Here is an 18,907-nt window from a genome sequence, read left to right as displayed (position 1 = left end):
GACAGTGGGAGTGTAACTGAGTTTGAATCACGAGATGTCACATTCTTAGAGGATGAGTTCCCTAAGAAGGGAGAGGTAGGTCAAGACCTAACCTTATTTGAGATAATGGATCAAGAAGTACAAGGATCACTTCATTCGAGTGGGAGAATTTTAGCAGATGATGAATTAATTTCTCACTAACGACCTTCTTCGTCATTAGATGCGAATAAAAGTAGTCCTGTTACATTTAGTGGAAGTGACAAAATAGATCTTATTTCAAGTAGGAGCGAGATGGTCCCAGATCTTATTCCAAGTGGAAGTATGATGAATGTTCTTGATCCGAGTGGGAGTAATATTGATCCAAATGGAAACAATGATGAATCGCATATAAGACGTGGTTCTCGTAAAAATATTCCATGCCAACGATTTAATGTTGAAGGCGGTGAACTATTTATAATGCTCCTACAAGAAGAAAACGAGCCTAAAATTTAAAAGAGGCTCTCTCATGCCCTTCTAAGGATAAATGGACAAAAGCAATGGAAGATGAATTGGAGTCTACTAGAGTCAACAAAGTTTGGGAACTAGTTGACCTTCCTGAAAGAAGGAAAGAAATTGGGAGCAAATGGGTTTTCCAAATTAAGCTCAAGGCTGATGGCACAGTTGAGAGATATAAGGCTCGACTGGTGGCGAAAGGGTATACACAGCAGAAAGGAATAGACTATGAAGAGACATTCTCGCCTGCCGTACGATTTACCTATGTTCGCCTAGTTCTAGCTATTGTTGCAAGATTGAATCTTGAATTACATCAGATGGATGTAAAGCCTTTCTCAATGGAGTATTACATGAAGAAATTTATAGGAACAACCTGAGTGTTTCATTGAAAATGGCCATGGACAAAAGGTTTGTAGACTTTTGAAGTCTATTTATAGCCCCAAACAATCTTCAAGGTAGTGGTATATACTCTTTCAGAATGTTCTTGTATCCAATGGTTTTACCATGATGGATGGAGACCATTTTGCTTATAGCAAAAGATCAAGGAACAAGCTTGTGATTTTAACATTGTATGTAGATGACATTCTTATAGCTGAAAATGATAAGGAGTTTATAACCGAGATAAAGTCATGGTTATCATACCAATTTGAGATGAAAGATATGGGTGATGCCGCATATATTCTTGGAGTTAAGATTTCAAGAGATCGTCCTAAGAAACTGTTGTATCTCTCACAAGATAATTACATTAGAAAAGTTCTTGAACGACTCAATATGCAAAATAGTAGCCTAGTTGATACTCCTATCAGTAAAGGCCATACCTTGGAAAGTCAGATGTGTCCTAAGACTCCTAAAGAGCTAGAAAGAATGATCTGAGTTCTTTATTGGAGCACAGTCGGAAGTCTAATGTATGTAATGATATATACTAGACCTGATATTTGTCAAGCAGTTGTGGTAAGTAGATATCAAACCGACTTAGGTTTAGCACATTGGCAAGTAGTAAAGCGGATCATGAGATATCTGAAGGGAACTGCTAATTATGCCCTTTGTTGCCAAGGCGGCAAGGATATGCGATTAGTTGGATACAGTGATGCTGATCATGGAGGAGATATAGACTAAAGGAAGTCTACCTCAAGATATATTTTCTTACTCAGTGATGGTGCCATATCATGGAGTAGTAAGAAACAATCATGTGTATAACTATCTACGATGAAAGCCGAATATGTGGCTCTTGCATCAGCTTCACAAGAAGCTGTTTGGTTGAAAAAGTTCTTGGAACGTTTATTGGATATTGTAGAAAATATTGAACCAGTGTTAGTAAATTGTGATAGTGAAGCTGCAATATCCTCTACCAAGGACCCTAAGTTTCATTGTAAAACCAAACACATAGATATCAAGTATTACTATGAGAGAGACATGGTTAGACGCAAGGTAGTGAATGTGAAGTATGTGTCTACAAAAGATATGTTAGCAAATCCATTGACCAAACCTTTGTTTAGAGATGCATTTGTGAGACACAATAGGTCTCAAGGTTTGCGTAGACTTTGATGTTCTTCATTTTGTTATTATTTTCCCGTATTCACAAAACTGATGTTCTTTGATTATCAATAAAGTTGATTTACATATATAAATATTAGTATTTGCTAAATATATGTGCATTCTTTATTTATTTAATTTTTTATAAGTATATCAGGTAGACAAGAAGTTAGCCTTCTCACACAGGCAACTGCCTCCCTATCTTAGTGATGAAAGGAGATGAGACATAATTTTAAGCAAAATTATCATAAGGATAATTTGAGAGCTATTCGATTAAAAACAGAATGTCACTTAAACAATAACATAAGGTCATTAGGGTGAAAAACATTCACCTAGTCTACTTTGTGACCCAGATGTGAGTTAAATATGATTTTGTAGATCAAGAAACTCAAATATGGTGTCTAAATATCATCTGTACAACATTCTTTATGAGATAAAGACATACACTCCTTGGAAAAAGGGAGAAAATATTGTAGCACCTGTTTCATACCATGTGTGCTAATGTCGACCAATTGGGTTAACATAAGTCCATTCTCGACTTATTGTTGTGTGAAACCCAGAGCTTTTGTGATGGCTCAAGATTTTGTACCCTCAGAGACTCCGATCAAATGCTGGAGACTTAATGTGATGATTATCTATCTTAGTATGTTTCCAAAGGACCATGTACACAAATTCAGTGTAGCGAAGCATATCTTGAAAAGCATTCAAACTAATGTTAAGGGGATTGTGAAAAGAGGAAGATCATCGATAAAATCTCATTTATTTGTATTTAATGTTGCACCAGTTATAACTTATGAGTTATGACTGTGAATACAAGAAATAATGATATATGAGATTTTAAAATTATATCAAATATGATTCATATCATCTAGGGCACTGCATACTTTATGATCTACTTGCAGGTTTGCACTCGACGAGAGGCTATATACTCCTATTAGATGTATAACACTTAGCTCTCACATTATGCCGCACGGTCTACTTCCCTGTATGAATTATTGAGGAGATGACATGAGAATATGTTTCTCAGACTAGATGAGCACTCCCATTATGTGTGAGTGGGAGATGTAGGAAATTTTGGGTCCATCCATAAGGGGTGCTTTAAGGCCCAATAGGGTTATTAGTTAACCCTAGTATTCCCTATATAAGTATACTTACAGTATACAATATAAAAGACTCTAAGCTGTAATTTTCCACGTTCTCTTCTTCCATATCAGACAAGGGGTTTAAATTGTAATATATGGGGTTTCTCCAACATACCGTGACAACCACCGCCGACCAATAATTCCAGCCACGGTTCGTCCATCGCTTCCGCTACGTGAACAAGTAAGTTCTCATTTTACAATTTACGCGCTAAATTAATATGTTTAGTTCATCACCTTCCTTCAACGCAAAATTAAATTAGTTGGACTCGTGAATTTCGTAAACTCACGATTAGACAAGAAAAAGAAAGAATGCGAATGCCAACTAGTTGTTAAAGCTAACTGCATAGATATATAGCAATATGCTCAATATAGCCCCGTAAACAAAATCTTGTGGACAAGAAACTTAATTCGAAAATAGTGAATACATGCATGAAATAACATGATTAATGTATGTTCTATTCATAGGGGTCCTCCAAATATTCTTGAAGATAAAAATCATTCAAAATGACCCCAGAAATAATGATGGATCATCAAGGGCTTGACCATCCTTCCATGCTGTGCAGTCCCATCCAAGACTGAAGGAGGCTATAGTTCATTGCACATCTCATTCAATTAATGACCTTTGTAGGATAATTGATATGTGGGCTCAGTTTTAAAGAATGTCCTTAACAGTGCACACGAGTGAACTTGGTTGGATCCAACTGCCAGCTCCACATAAATTAACGTCACTGGGCTAGGTTGGGAATTTAATGAAAGCTATAAATGAAAAAAATTTCCTTTGTTAAATTAAGGTCAATAACATTAACGCGAACTCAGAATTTGAAATGAGATTTTTTTGTTCCTATAAAATATTTTAAATTTATTTATCAAAATTGTTCTAAATTTGTATATTACCCGCTATAATTATCAGTTCCTTACAATTCATATGCAATCCATTATTAGCGCCTTAAATTGGAGATTCAGTTACACCATTTTTGTTTTCTCTCCTCCCTCTTTCCCTATTCTTTGCCGCCAATCTCCACCCAAAACTCCCTTTATTGAGTGTCAAACTCGGTACTAGACTAAATTTTAAACCATTATCTCTAATATTTGTATTGCATGAATATCACATGTGATAAAATTTTATAATCTTTTGAGTACTGCCTATTGGAATTTAAGTAAAATATTCAACGCCTCCGCTTCCGTCGATGTAGCACCAGCAATAATAGCAATAGAAACTCGACGATGATGCTTTTAATGTGAAGCTCGAAATTTCTCCACCTAAATCATTTAGTTTCCATCAATATTCAAGTTTCTCAGTTCAAACAAACATGAATAAGTGCACATGAGTCGATTTGGAATTCATTCTCCACTTCTTTATTTAACAAATCGAGTAAGAAAAGAATATCATTGGTACAACAACATATGAATTAAAAATAATTTCATACAATTTTGATACATCTACAACAACATACAAACTAAAAATAAATTTTATTCAACTAATTATATAGTATACAACTTATTTATAATTTATCTACAACTTTCATACATCATTTATATAACTACAATATAACTACAATATCATACAACTTAAATATAACTACAATATCATACAACTTAAATATAATTTTCATACAATTTATATAACTAGTCTCAGAATACGCGCTTTGCGCGTGTACCCTAAATTTTTTAAAAAATTACGTGAATATTATTAGACTAAGTGTTTGAGTTATATAAAATTTAAAAAATGAAAATAATAAGTATCCTTCCTATTTAGCTAGCTCAATAAATGAAGATGTTATTGTTGTAATTTATGTATCAGAATATTTTATGAAAATTATTGTTGTTCATATAGTCTAATACTGAAAACAAAAATAAAACTGCTAAAAGCATGATTTTTCAAATATTTATCAGATAACACAAATTGAAAATTGAAATTGGAAATGAAAATATTGGGCATTCACCTCATACAAATTTGATAATGACAATATAAAGTCTAAAAATAAGTACAGACATATAAAAAATGGTGCTATTACGGCTACACCTCCCGCTTTGTCAGGTATACTACAAAGAATGTATTAATATTAAATTAATATTTTACGGTAAATAACTTAATATAGAAATAATATAATTAGATGTATCCATTCATTGGATCAAATGCGAATGACAATTCATTTATATTTTATTATTTTATCCTAGCTGCTTAAAATTTATTAATTTGGCTCTTATATACTATATTATAATCGATTTTGCTAAATATTTTTCTTAATGTAAGGATTTTGTCAACTTGACAACTAATTTTATTTATACGATAAATTTGGAAAACATTAAATTGAATTTATTTGCTAATTAGTTAATTCAAATACTTAATTATTTATTTTATAATTAAAAGATATGATAGATATTTTTAGATCATTTCTTTTTTGTACGTTACAAAAAGAGGATATACAGTAGCTTCCTCTATTTGGATCCACCTTTTATTTTTGCAATAACTCTTGCCTTTCTTATTTCGTTAGGACTCCTCAAACCATATAGATTAACGTCTTTCAATATGTTATGATAGCTATAGTCTAAGAATTAGGACTTCTTACTTAGTTCAATAAAGAAATATTAATAACCAAAATTTTAGGAGATTTAAATGATCTAATTAGGAAAATAACTTAAATTATAATTTTCTATTGGAATCATCCTCTCTATCCTCACAAGGTAGGGGTAAGGTCTACGTGCACACTACCCTCCCCAGACCCCACGGTGTGGGATAATACTGGGTATTCTTGTTGTTGTTGTTGTTGTTGTTGTTGTTGTTGTAACTTAAATTACAATTGTATCTAAATTTAAATCTATTTTTAGAGGGTAAAAGGACGAACGACATTTCGCTAATGACCTTCGTGCTTTTAATATAGTATATGTAATGACTCGATCGGTCGTTTTGTGTAATTGCGCCCCGTTACCCCTTTTATTGCTTCACATATATGATTTTATGCTTTTATGACTTGCGAGGTTGATTAGTTTCGTTCCGGGAGGCTTTCGGGTTGATTTGGACCCTTGATTATAGACTTAGAAGCTATAATTTGAAAATATTAATCAAACTTTGACTTTTGTGAAAACGACCCCGAAACTGTATTTTTATGACTCCGGTAGCTTCGTATTATGATTTCGGACTTGGGCGTATGCCCGAAATTTATTTTTCGAAGTCCGTAGGTTGATTTGTGTTGAATTGTCAAAATGTAGCAATTTTAAGTTGAAAAGTTTGAACGCAGCTTGACTTTTAGCTATTGAGCTCGGAAATTAATTTTGGAACTTGGAATAGGTCCGTTATGGCATTTATAACTTGTCTACAAAATTTGGCGTCATTCGGAGTTTAATTAATAGGAATCAGACGCGTAGTTGTAATTTTAGAAGTTCTTGAAATTCTCTTCGAAAATCATGCATTTAGAGTCCAATTCATAGTTTTAGATGTTATTTTTGTGTTTTGATTGCGCGAGCGAGTTTGTATAATATTTTTAGACTTGTGTGGATGTTTGGTTTGGAGCCCCGAGGGCTCGGGTGAGTTTCGGACGCTTAGCGAAGTGTGGTTGGAATCAAAAGAGTTGCTAGTTTCTGCACAGGCCTCAGATCTCACAATTGCGAGGTTTGAGTTCGCATTTCCGAAATTGAGCCAAGCTTGCTGGGTTCACACCCAGTGTTCTCATTTGCGAAGTGTGCTGGGAATGAGCTAGTTCGCATTTGTGATCGCTTTGGTCGCAATTGGGAAGATCCATTGTTCGAAATTGCGAACTATTCATCGTAATTGCAATGATAATAGAGATGGGAGGGTCTTCGCATTTGCGAGAGATTCTTCACATTTGCGGGGTTCGCAATTAAGAATGTAACGACTCGACCTGTCATTTTGAGAATTAAAGTCTCGTTCGGCGGCATAAAGTCTCGAGCAACTTCGTATTATGTGTTATGTCTTGTGTGGATGACCGAGTTCAGCTTTAGGATGATTCGGGGTTAAATTGAAAGAATAATTCTTATTTTGAAGTTTAAATGAAAAGAGTTGACCAGAGTTTGACCTTTGAGCAAACGACTCCGGAATGGAATTTTTACGATTCCAATAGTTTCGTATGGTGATTTTGGACTTAGGCGTGCGTCCGGATTTGGAGGCCCGTAGGGTAATTTGAAGCATTTGGGCGAAAATTGGAAAGTTGAAGTCTTTGGAAGGTTGAGAGGTTTGACCGAGAGTTGACCTTAGTGATATCGGGGTCGACTTTCGATTCTGAAAGTTGGATTAGCTCCGTTATGTCATTTGGGACTTGCATGCAAAATTTGACGTTATTCCGGATTGATTTGATGTTTTTCGACATGGGTTTTAGAAGTTGGAATTTTTGAAATTTCATAAGTTCGATTCGTAGTTCCGACGTTGTTTGATGTGATTTGAGACCTCGAGCGTGTCCATATTAGGTTATGGAACTTGTTGGTATGCTTGGACGGGGTCCCGGGGGCCCCGGGTGTGTTTCGGACGAGTTCTAAATGATTTTCATGCTTGTGATAAGGTCTGGTTCTGGTGCTTCGCACCTGAGACGTTTTGGAGCGCAGGTGCGGCTCTGCTTCTGCACGAGCCTGGTCGCTTCTGCGATCATAATGGTCTGGGAGCTCGCTCGCTTCTGCGGAGGTTGGCACGCAGTTGCGAAGGCCGCTTTTGCGGTCCAGCGATCGCACATGCTAAGAGGTTCGCTTATGCGCTCCTTTGGGTGCTTCTACTGTGTCGCTGGTGCGACTGCATTTTCTGCAGATGCGAACCTAGGCCTGGTAAGTTGAGTTCGCAGATGCGAATGTTTGCTCGCAAATGCGAGGCCCCATGTGCAACCTTTCTGCTCGCAAATGCGAAGGGCACTGGGCAGAACATTTATATGTCGAGGGTTTGATGTTTTTTAACATATTTTGAATTTCCAGACCTCGGTGTTTGGAGAATTTTCGTGGGCTTTTCAAGCAACTCATTGGGGTAAGTGTTCTCTACCCGAATCTTGTTATATTTCATGAATCCGTTACTATTTTTATCATCTAATTAGTGAATTAAGTTTGAAATTTGGGAAAAATTTGTAGGAACCTTTCAAAATGTAAAATGATGACTTGAAGAATGAATTGATGTCAGAAATTGAAATTTTTGATATGGTTGAACTCATATCGGAATGAGTGTTCGGATTTTATAAATTTTATCGGGTTTTGAGGTGCGGGCCCGTGGTTTGACATTAGTTTAGTTTTTATTAAAGATTGAGATTTTATTATCCGAAATTTGTTTTCGATGAGTTTTATTTATGGATTGAAGTTATTTTGGCTAGATTCAAGCCGTCCAGAGGTTGTTTCACTTGAAAGGCCCATTTTAGAGTATCGGCCTAGCTACTTTGAGGTAAGTATCTTGCCTAACTTTGTATGGAAAAAATACCCCTTAGGAATTGAGTCTTTGGTAGTAATTGTGTCATGTGAAGTCCGTGTACGCAAGGTGACGAGTACGTGCTCGGGCTTATTTGTGGAAAGTTGACCTTTTAGGACTCTTAGGTTCTTATGTTCATTAGATATAAAGTTGTTTTATTATGTTAAGATCCCCATTTACTAGTCTCACCTCTACGTGTCTTAATTGGAATTAATTGCTTCATGTTCCACCCTTATTGCCTATTTGACTCTTGTGTGCCTTAACTGAAGTTGTTTTCTCTTCGATTGCCATGCTATCCTTTCCCAATTGCTTTTCCTTAATTAAAATTATTATTATCTCTTCTGTAATTGTTTATCCTTATTTGAGGTTATGATTATCTTTTCCGTTGCTTATCCTTAATTTAATTTGTTGTTTCTATTCGTAATTGCTCAACCCTAAATGAAGTTTAGTTATCCTTTATCGTAGTTGCCTCATCCTTATTTGGAATTATTGACTCATGTTATCTCCCTTGTTTTCAAATTGTATTTTTGTGGATTCATTTGTTACATATTATTTCTCCCTTATTGAGCTATTCTTGTTGAGACTAGTATTTCCCTATTGTGTTTATTCTTTGTGTGCTCGTTCTACCGCTTCTCTGTGATCCAAAGCTTTTGTGTTAATTTACTTGCCATAGTCTTGTGTTATTATTGTTGTTATTGCTGTTGTACTCAGTTTGTTGAGTCGAGGGCTATGCGCGGTTGTGGTATTGACACTATTTAGTGAAAATGTTGTGAAAGTTGGGCACATGTTGTGAAAGTCATTCTATTGTGATGTTGTGTTTTTGGCACGTGAATAGTTGGGAGGTTTTGTTCGGGTGTTTACACGAGGTTTCTGCCATGCTATTGTTACTATTGATGATGCACATGCAACATAACAAGGCGGGCTATATCCGTGTATTTGCGCATGTGGCGAGACAAGGTGAAAATATTTATATGCGCGTGCGGCAAGACAAGGCGGACATTTACTTATTTATTGCGCACGTGGCGAGACAAGGCGGGCTATGTCGGGGATTGATTTGTGATGGCTTGAGATGGCATGCGCATTGTTGTTGTTGTTGATATTTGTGTAGTGGCGTGCCTAGCTTGTGTTATTTTTGCCTTGCGTAAATTGTTGTCACGACCCAAAATCCGACTAGTCGTGATGACACCTAACCCAACCCGCTAGGTAAGCCAATTAATCACTAATCAATTCCAATAATATTAATAAGATAATTATTCAAAAGAAATATCTGAATCTAATACATTCCCCAAGAACTGGTAGTACAAATTATGAGCATCTAAGAATAGAATTAACAAAGCGAAAATGAAATAAATACATAGTCTGTTTGAATAGTACATAAATAGAGTTTTACAGATCTAAAGCTACCACGAACAAGAGGCAGCTACAGCCGGGACACAGGTACATCTTCAATCCAGCTCCCATCGAACACAGCAACATCAACAACCAAAATCTGCATGCAAGGTGCAGAAGTGTAGTATGAGTACAACCGACTCCATGTACTCAATAAGTAACAAACGTAACCTTAGGTTGAAAGCAGTGACGAGCTAATACAAGGTCGAGTTCAACACCAATATTCCAAAATTCAACATAACAACATAGTACAATTAATAAAAGAGTATCTCAGATATAAAAGGCTCAGTTTGCTCACATTTCCAGAAAATTAGGCATTTATTTTCAAGTATCTCAGTGAAAATCCAAATCTTTTACCGAAAAAAGACAAAATACGTGTAAGTTTGAAATTGTGAATTTTTCCAAAAACTCCTTTCAACAAAGTTGTTTCATTTTCAGATAGCATGAGGAAAGTACTTCTCTATGCCTACATGTCAAGATACAAGTAAAATCATAAATATCCCAAAACTGAGTAATAGAAGGAAATGCATCTCTATGCATGTATCTCAAGTACGCTTGTCAAATGCAATGCATCCTCAAGGATGAGCTCATGTACTCACACTCTCAGAGTACTCAATCTCACTGTCTTGCATTCTCTCTTACTATGCTCAATACACTCAATCACTTAGAATTGCACAATACCCGCTGCGGCGTGCAGCCCGATCCCTGTTTATAGTCGACTGCACTCACTGTGGGTGTGCAGACTCCTGGAGGGGCTCCTTTCAGCCCAAGCGCTATATCGTTGCGGCGTGCAACCCGATCCCATAATATATAAATAGCCATAAGATTCGTTGCGGCATGCAACCCGATCCATATACATATACAGCCCTAAGGCTCGTTGCGGCCTGCAACCCTATCCCATAAATGTAATCAATGTATCATGCTGCGACATGCATCCCGATCCCAAAAAAAGTATCACTCTCACTCGGGCCCTCGGTCTCACTTAGTCATCAATCTTTCCAGTCTCACTCACGAGCTCACAATGTCATGAAACTAGCCCAACAATAATGATATGATGTATCAATAAATAATAACTATGACTGAGATATGGCATGAATGCATGGATATGATTAAGTAGGAAATATTAATGAAATCAGTGAGGTGACATTAAGAAACGACCACTATGGGTCCAAACAGTATCGGCATAATGCCTAAACATGATATCTAGCATGATTGACAGCTTAACTACTTTATCACATAGTGAAAACACGGATATCAATAAAGTAGGACCACTATACAGTGCCAAGGAAACAACAAAGTCCCAATTCACATGGTGCACGCCCACACGCCCGTCACCTAGCATGTGCGTCACCTCAATGCCAATCACATTACACGTATTTCGGGGTTTCATATCCTCAACACTAAGATTGTAAGAGTTACTTACCTCGAACAAGCCAATACCAATGCCGAGCAAGCCAAGCGATGCTCCAAAGATGCCATCCCGCGCGTTCCGACCTCCGAACGGCTCGAAACTAACCAAAAACAACTCAAATGCATCAACAATGCTAAAGGAACCAATCCCGATTGAAAAAGATCAAATCTTGAATCAAAAGCCCAAAATTGGCCAAACATCCCCACCCGGGCCCGTACCTCAGAACCCGACAAAATTTACAAAATCCAACAACCCATTCAATTACTAGTCCAACCATACTAGTTTCACTCAAATCCGACTCCAATTAGATGTTCAAAACTCAAAAATTCATATTATGAAACTTTAGGCCAAAAGTCCCAATTTCCTCTTTGAAATTCATAAATCGAAGATAGATTCATGAAATATAACCAAAACTGAGTAGAGAACACTTACCCCAATTCATATGGTGAACATTGCTTCAAGAATCGCCTCAATCCGAGCTCCATAGCTCCAAAAATGTAAAAATGGCTGAAACCCTCCAAATAGAGTACTTATACTTCTGCCCAGGCATCCTCTTATGCGAACGCGATAGAAGCCTCGCGTTCGCGAAGCACAAATCCACACTGCCTCACTTTGCACTATGTGTTCGCGGCAAAACCCTCGCGAGCACGATGAAACACACTACCAGCTCAATACTACGCGAATGCATAGCCATAGACGCGGACACGAAGACTACAATCTTCAGTCCAGTGCGAACGTGACCTCAGAAGCGCGAACGCAAAAGATAAATAGCTCCACTGACCAAACACCTTTCGCGATCGCGGCCAAGCCATCGCGATCGTGAAGAACGTCAGAAACAACAGGTAACAACAGAAAAACCAGCAATGCAAAAACCATTCGAAGTGATCCGAACTTCGTCCGAAACTCACCTGAGCCCCTCGTGACCTCGTCCAAATGTACCAACAAATACCATAACATAATACGGACCTAATCGAGGCCTCCAAACACACAAAACAACATCGAAATGACGAATCACACCTCAATTCGAAATCTATGAACTTTGAAACTTCAAACTTCCACAACCGATGCCGAAACCTTTCAAATCACGTCCGATTGACCTAAAATTTTGCACACAAGTTACATTCAACATTACGGACCTACTCCCACTTCCGGAATCGAAATTTGTCCCCGATATCAAAAAGTCAATCCCCCGGTCAAACTTTCCAAAAATTCAACTTTCGCTATTTCAAGCCAAATTCCACTACGGACCTCCGAATCACAATCCGGACGCGCTCCTAAGTCAAAAATCATCCAAAAAAGCTAAAGGAACCATCAAAACTCCGTTCTGATTTCAAATTCACAAAAAGTCAAACTTGGTCAACTCTCCTAATTTAAAACTTCGACAATGTAATCGATTCTTCCAATTAGATTCTGAATAACCTGAAAATCAAAACTGACGATTCACATAAGTCATAATGCATCATATAGAGCTACTCATGCCCGTAAACTACCGAGCGAAGTGCAAATACTCAAAACGACCGATCGGCTCGTTACAATTGTGATAGAACACTTGCACAAGCATACACATAATTAATCAGTGCTATCGGTTTAAGAATGAGGATCCTGATGTTATTGATCATTCATATATATCCTCGTCTACTTGCCTTCTATGTGAGAATTATTCTATTAGCACATACGGCGTCCGTGCAGTTACCAGTTATAATGAGGGCACAAGCCAAGTGATTAGGGTTCACTAATTGGGACCCATGAATTGTGAGTATTTTTGAGGTTTGGTACCTCGTGGGGATTATTGGATAAACTTGGTGTGAAGGTGGTTATTCTTATCGAGTTGCTACTTGTTTTTCACCGAATTTAAACTGTGTCCAGCTTACTCTATTGTGTTAATATTTGTGGTGTCCTGTTGCTAATTGTTGCTTCTATTTCCTATTACAAGCACCATATTATAGTTGTCATTATGCCTAGTTATATAGAGATATCGTACTCTGTTAGTTCTATACCTATATTTGTTTAGGTTAGCTAGTCCAGTAGGTGTTTTGATTATCCCTCGTCACTACTCCACTGAGGTTAGTATTGATACTTATTGGGTACCGCTGTGGTGTACTCATACTACGCTTCTACACATTTTGTGCAGATCCACTTAATTCAGAGTTAGTCGATCGCTAGCTAGTTGTACAGATATTGCTGTAGAGACTCAAGGTAAACCTGCTGCTACATTCACAGGCCTCGGAGTCACCTTCTGTTATTGTACTCGCACAACTTTATCTCTATTTCGAAATAATTGTGTAGAGGTTTTTGTAGCAAACTCAGTAGAGCTTATGACTTGTACTACCGGTTTGGGAACTGTAATTTGTATAAGAATTTATCTCGTATTTTTCATTTGATGGTTAAAATCTTTTAATTATTTAGTAAGTGTTCGGCTTACCTAGTCTTAGAGACTAGGTTCCGTCACGACATCTTACGGCGGGAAACTTGGGTCGTGACAAGTTCGTATCAGACCTCTAGGTTCATATGTGCTACGAGTCATAAGCAAGTTTAGTAGAGTCTTGCGGATCTGTGCAGAGACGTCTCCACTTATCTTCGAGAGGCTACAGAACTATTAGGACAGTTTTACTTCTTCATTTACTATCGTGCAAGATTATTAATCTCGGAGTTTGAGTTTTTATCATTCTATTCTCTCACATATGGTGAGGACATGAGCTGCAGTTACTAATGACGCTGCCCCCGAAGCAGGTTTCGCTAGGGGCAGAGGCAGAGGGAGAGGCTAAAGAGGAGCATGTGTCGCAGTTGGGCACCTACCAAAGCAGCAGTTGAGGGACTGCCAGTAGCTTCGTTTGGGGGACAGGTACCGGAGGCGCCTGCTGTTACCCCCAGACTTCAGGAGACTTTAAAATAGTTCCTGAGAATGTTTGGTAATTAGCTCAGGCGGGGTTGATTCCAGTTGCGCTAGCTACTTCAAAGATCGGGGGAGGTTTCAGACTCCCTCCACCCGTACTCTAGAGCAGCGAGTCCACAATGGTCAGGTTCCAGGTGTCATGGCGACTCGGCCTGTGGTCCCAGTTCAGCCCATAGTTAGGGCCGTAGCATCTGTGGAAGAACAACTTAGACTTGCAAGGTTGAAGAAGTATGACCCTACTACTTTTAGTGGTTTGGCTTCAGAGGGTGCACAGGGTTTTCTAGAGGAGTGCCACCGCATTCTCCACATTATGGGTATTGTGGAGACGAGTGGGATTACTTTTACTATGTTCCAGTATTGCTTTTACTATGTTCCAGTTTAAGGGAGCGGCATATCAGTGGTGGCGAGCGTACGAGTTGGGTAGCCCGGCAGATGAAGTTTCACTTTCATGGGATCAGTTTTTAGAGATGTTGTGTAACGACTTGACCGGTCGTTTCGAGCATTTTATGTCACTAGGTAGTTTGAGGGCATGAGTAGTTCCATATGATGCATTATGACTTATGTGAATCGTAGGTTTTGATTTTCAGGTTATTCAGAATCGATTTGGAAGAATGAATTTTATGATTTAAGCTTTAAGATGGAAGAGTTGACCAAGTTTGGCTTTTATCAATTTGACCCCGGATTAGAGTTTTGATGATTCCGTTAGGTCCGGATGGTGATTTTGGACTTAGGCTTTCGCCCGGATTTGCATTTGGATATTTCTAGAAGGATTTGGCGCTAATCTACGAAAGTTGGAAATTTGAAGGTTTGGAAAGTTCATAAGCTTGACCGGGAGTTGACTTTGATGATATCGGGTTCGGATTGTCGTTCCAGGAATTTGAATAGCTTCGTTATGTCATTTGGAACTTGTGTGCAAAATTTGTTTATTCCGAGTTGATTTGACACGTTTCGGCACGAGTTTTAGAAGTTGAAAGTTCAAAGTTCATTCTAGTTCAAATTGAGGTGCGATTCGTCGTTTCGATGTTGTTATGTGTAATTTGAGGTCTAGAGTAGGTTCACATTATGTTATGGGACTTGTTGGCATATTTGAACGGGGTCCCGAGTGGCCCGAGTGAGTTTCAGACGAGGTTCAGATCATTTTCGTTTCATGTTGCATTGCTGAAGGCATGCTAGTTCTGGTGCTTCCGCATCTGCGGAAGAATGGACGCAGATGCTGACAATTGGTCAGAGAAGCGAGGGAGAGCTTGGTGAGGAAAATCGCAGAAGCAAAAATTGGGGCGCATCTGCGGCCCCATAGAAATGATAGTCTTGGACGTAGAAGCGAGATGGAGCGCAGAGGTGAGTTTGGCTTCGCACCTGCGGTTGCGCAGAAGCGGATGGAGATCCGAAGGTCTGAGGGTCGACTGGCATGTGGAGTCCTCAGAAGCGTAGCTCGTGTCGCATAAGCGGCTCTTGTATCCGCAGAAGCTGAAATGACTGGGCAGAAGGTTTAAATCGAGGGTTTGGTCATTTTGTTCATATTTTGAGATGTGGGGCTCGGATTGAGGGGCTTTTGGAGGCAAATTTCATCACAAGGATTGGGGCAAGTGTTCTAAACTCGGTTTTGATTATATTTCGATATTTTATCTCCTTTTTTGGTAATTGGATTATGAGTTTTAAAGAGAAAATTGGGGGGTTTTTGCCTAAAACTTCATAAAGCGAATTTTTGAGCTTTGAACGTCGATTCAGAGTCGGATTTGAGTGAAACTAGTATGGTTGGACTCGTAATTGAATGGGTTGTCGGATTTTATGAGTTTCATCGGGTTCCGAGGCGCGGACCCGGGTTGGGATTTTGTGTCAATTTTGGGTTTTTGATTAAGATTCGACCTTTATCATTTCGAATTATTTCCTTGGACTTTATTTGATGTATTTGAGTTGCTTTTGGCTAGTTTTGAGCCGTTCAATGGTTGGACGGCACGAGACGACATTGTGGAGCATCGTTTGGCTTGCTTGGTATTGGATTTGGCTTGTTCGAGAAAAGTAACACTTCTAAACTTGGTGCTGAGTGTATGAAACTACGAATTTTGTATTATGTGTTTGCTGTTGAGGTGACGCACATGCTAGGTGACGGGCGTGTGGCCGTGCACCGTGTGAATTGTAACTTCATTATTTCAGTGGTACTGTGTAGTTACCTGAGCATATTTGTAATCATGAAATCTCTACGTACTAGAGTTATTGAGTTGTGATCCATGTTAGAAACCATGTCTAGGCTACATGCTTATTCTGTTGGGACCCACTGAGGTCATTACTGATGTTGAGTTATTTGCTTACATTGCAATTTCATACTCAATCATGTTCATTTATTGCAAATCATATCTCAGTCTCTGTTGTTATTTATTGATACATCATATCATCATTTTGGGCTAGTTTCATGACATTGTGAGCCCGACAGACTAGAGAGGTTGATGACTGAGTGAGGCTGAGGGCCTGATTTTGAGATATTGATACTATAGCACGTGAGTTGTCCATGCAGCACGTGAGTTGTCTATTCGGATCCAGATATTGATACTATAGCACGTGAGTTGTCCATGTAATACGTGAGTTGTCCGTGCGGATTTTAGCTATAACAAATCAGCCGGTCGTTTCGAGAGTTGTAGCCTCGTTCCCCCATTTTCTGCTTCTTTTGTGCTTTATAGTTGTTATATGACTTATCAGGTTAGTTGGTTTGGGTCCGAAGAGAATTCAAGGTGAATTGAGACACTTAGTCTCTTAATTGAAAGCTTAAGTTGAAAAAGTCGACTGGATGTCTACGTATATGTAAACGACCTCGGATTTGAATTTTCATAGTTCCGTTAGCTCCGTTGGGTGATTCTGGAGTTAGGAGCATTTTCGGATTGTGATTTGGAAGTCGGGAGTTGAATTAGACTTGAAATGGCGAAAGTTGGAATTTTGGAAAGTTTCACCGGTAGTAGACTTTTTGATATCGCGGTTGGATTCCGATTTCAGACATTGCAGTAGGTTCATGTGGACATTTGTGACTTGTGTGCAAAATTTGAGGCCAATCGGACGTGATTTGATAGGTTTTGTCGTCGTTTGTAGAATTTGGAAATTTCAAAGTTCATTACGCTTGAATCTGTGTGTAATTCATGTTTTGTATGTTGTTTGAGGTGGTTTGAGGATTCGACTAAGTTTGTATGATGTTTTGGCGCTTGATGGTATGTTTGGTTAAGGTCCCGGGGGCATCAGGTTGATTTCGGGTGATTAACGGGTCAAGATTTGAAGTTATAAGGCTATTGAAGTATGGACTCAGCTGGTGTAATCGCAACTGCGAAAGTCTCATCGCAGGTGATTGCCCGCAGAAGTGGGAGGTAAGCCGTAGAAGTGGCCAAGGGAGTGAAGCAGTAGAAGGTCGCAGGTGCGAAGGTGTTCCCACATATGTGCGTCCGCAGATACGGCAGAAGGGCCGCAGAAGCGGATTTGGCCTTGAAGCTTGACTGCGCAGAAGCGGAGGTTTGTCTCGCAGAAGTGAGTGCGCCGGCGCAGAAAAATGGGGCAGATGTGCGGAGGTTGGCGCAGAAGCGGGCGTTGGTGGCGATCTTGCGAGACTGCAGAAGCGGCCAAGTTGCCGCAGGTGCGGAAGGCCTGGGCAGAGTCTTTAAATGCGAGACTTCGATATTTTTCACCATTTCTAACATTTTGAGCACGGATTTTGGAGGTTTTTGAGAGCATTTTCAAGGGGATTCATAAGGTAAGTTCCTTGTGTTTATTTTTCTTCAATAATTATGTTTTCCCACTGATTTTCCACCTAGATAGTGTGTTTTTGGGGTGTAAATTGGTGGTTTGAGGCTAGGGATTTGAAGAGTTTGTTTTGAGGATTTTGAATGACCAATTGGTGTCGAATTTTGATGAATTTTTTATAGTTAGACTCGTGAGTAAATGGGCTTTCGAATTTTAGGACTTTTGTCGGATTTCGAGACATGGGCTCGGGGGCCGGGTTCAGGCCGATTTCGGATTTTTAGCTATAATATAGTACTTTAACTTGTGGAATTGGTCCCTTTAGCCTATATTGACTGTATTGTACTACTTGTGGCTAGATTGGGGACGTTTGGAGACCGATTTGAGAGGCAAAGGCATTTCGGAGTAGAGTTTTGCTTGATTTGAGGTAAGTAACACTTTCAAACATGGTTCTGAGGGTTCGAAACCCCGAATTATGTGTTATGTGATTGGTATTGAGGTGACACATATGCCAAGTGACGGGCATATGGGTGTGCACCTTGAGAATTGTGATCTGTTGATTCCATGGCACCGTATAGTGACTCTATCTTGTTGATATCTGTGATTTCATTATGTGATAAAGTAATTGAGCTGTCAATCATGGTAGATATCATGTTTAGGTTTATGCCAGTACTGTTGGGACCCCTAGTGGTCGTTTCTTGCTATCATCTCACTGATTTCATTGATATTTTGCATTCAGTCATGTTCATGCATTTTATATCATATCTCACTCTCAGTTGTTATTGATTGATACATCATATCATTGTTTCGGGCTAGTTTTCATGACATTGTGAGCCCGTGAGTGAGACTCGAGAGATTGATGACTGAGTGAGGTTGGGAGCCTGATTATTAGTGACAGTTATGGGATTGGACTACACGCCGCAACGATTATACTGATTTGTGATAGCGCTTGGGTTATAGGA

At 38.9% G+C, this 18,907-nt stretch overlaps 1 protein-coding gene across 1 annotated transcript; it reads left to right on the top strand.

Annotated features, from left to right (window-relative positions):
• Window positions 1-515: 515 nt before the first annotated feature.
• Window positions 516-848, top strand: LOC107796940 (putative mitochondrial protein AtMg00820). Its single transcript, XM_016619762.1, has one exon. It carries the CDS (start codon window positions 516-518, stop codon window positions 846-848), a length of 333 nt encoding a protein of 110 aa, XP_016475248.1.
• The last annotated feature ends 18,059 nt before the right edge of the window (window positions 849-18,907 follow it).

The sequence above is a fragment of the Nicotiana tabacum genome, chromosome 2, assembly GCF_000715075.1.
Source record: "Nicotiana tabacum cultivar K326 chromosome 2, ASM71507v2, whole genome shotgun sequence".
In the NCBI taxonomy this organism is placed as follows: Eukaryota; Viridiplantae; Streptophyta; class Magnoliopsida; order Solanales; family Solanaceae; genus Nicotiana; species Nicotiana tabacum.
Note: the sequence above shows the minus strand (reverse complement) of the source record. Positions and strands in the feature narration are given on the sequence as shown.

What these genes read in the sequence shown, in the direction of transcription:
- LOC107796940 (XM_016619762.1), top strand. Translation starts at nt 516, where the DNA reads ATGGAAGATGAATTGGAGTCTACTAGAGTCAACAAAGTTTGGGAACTA.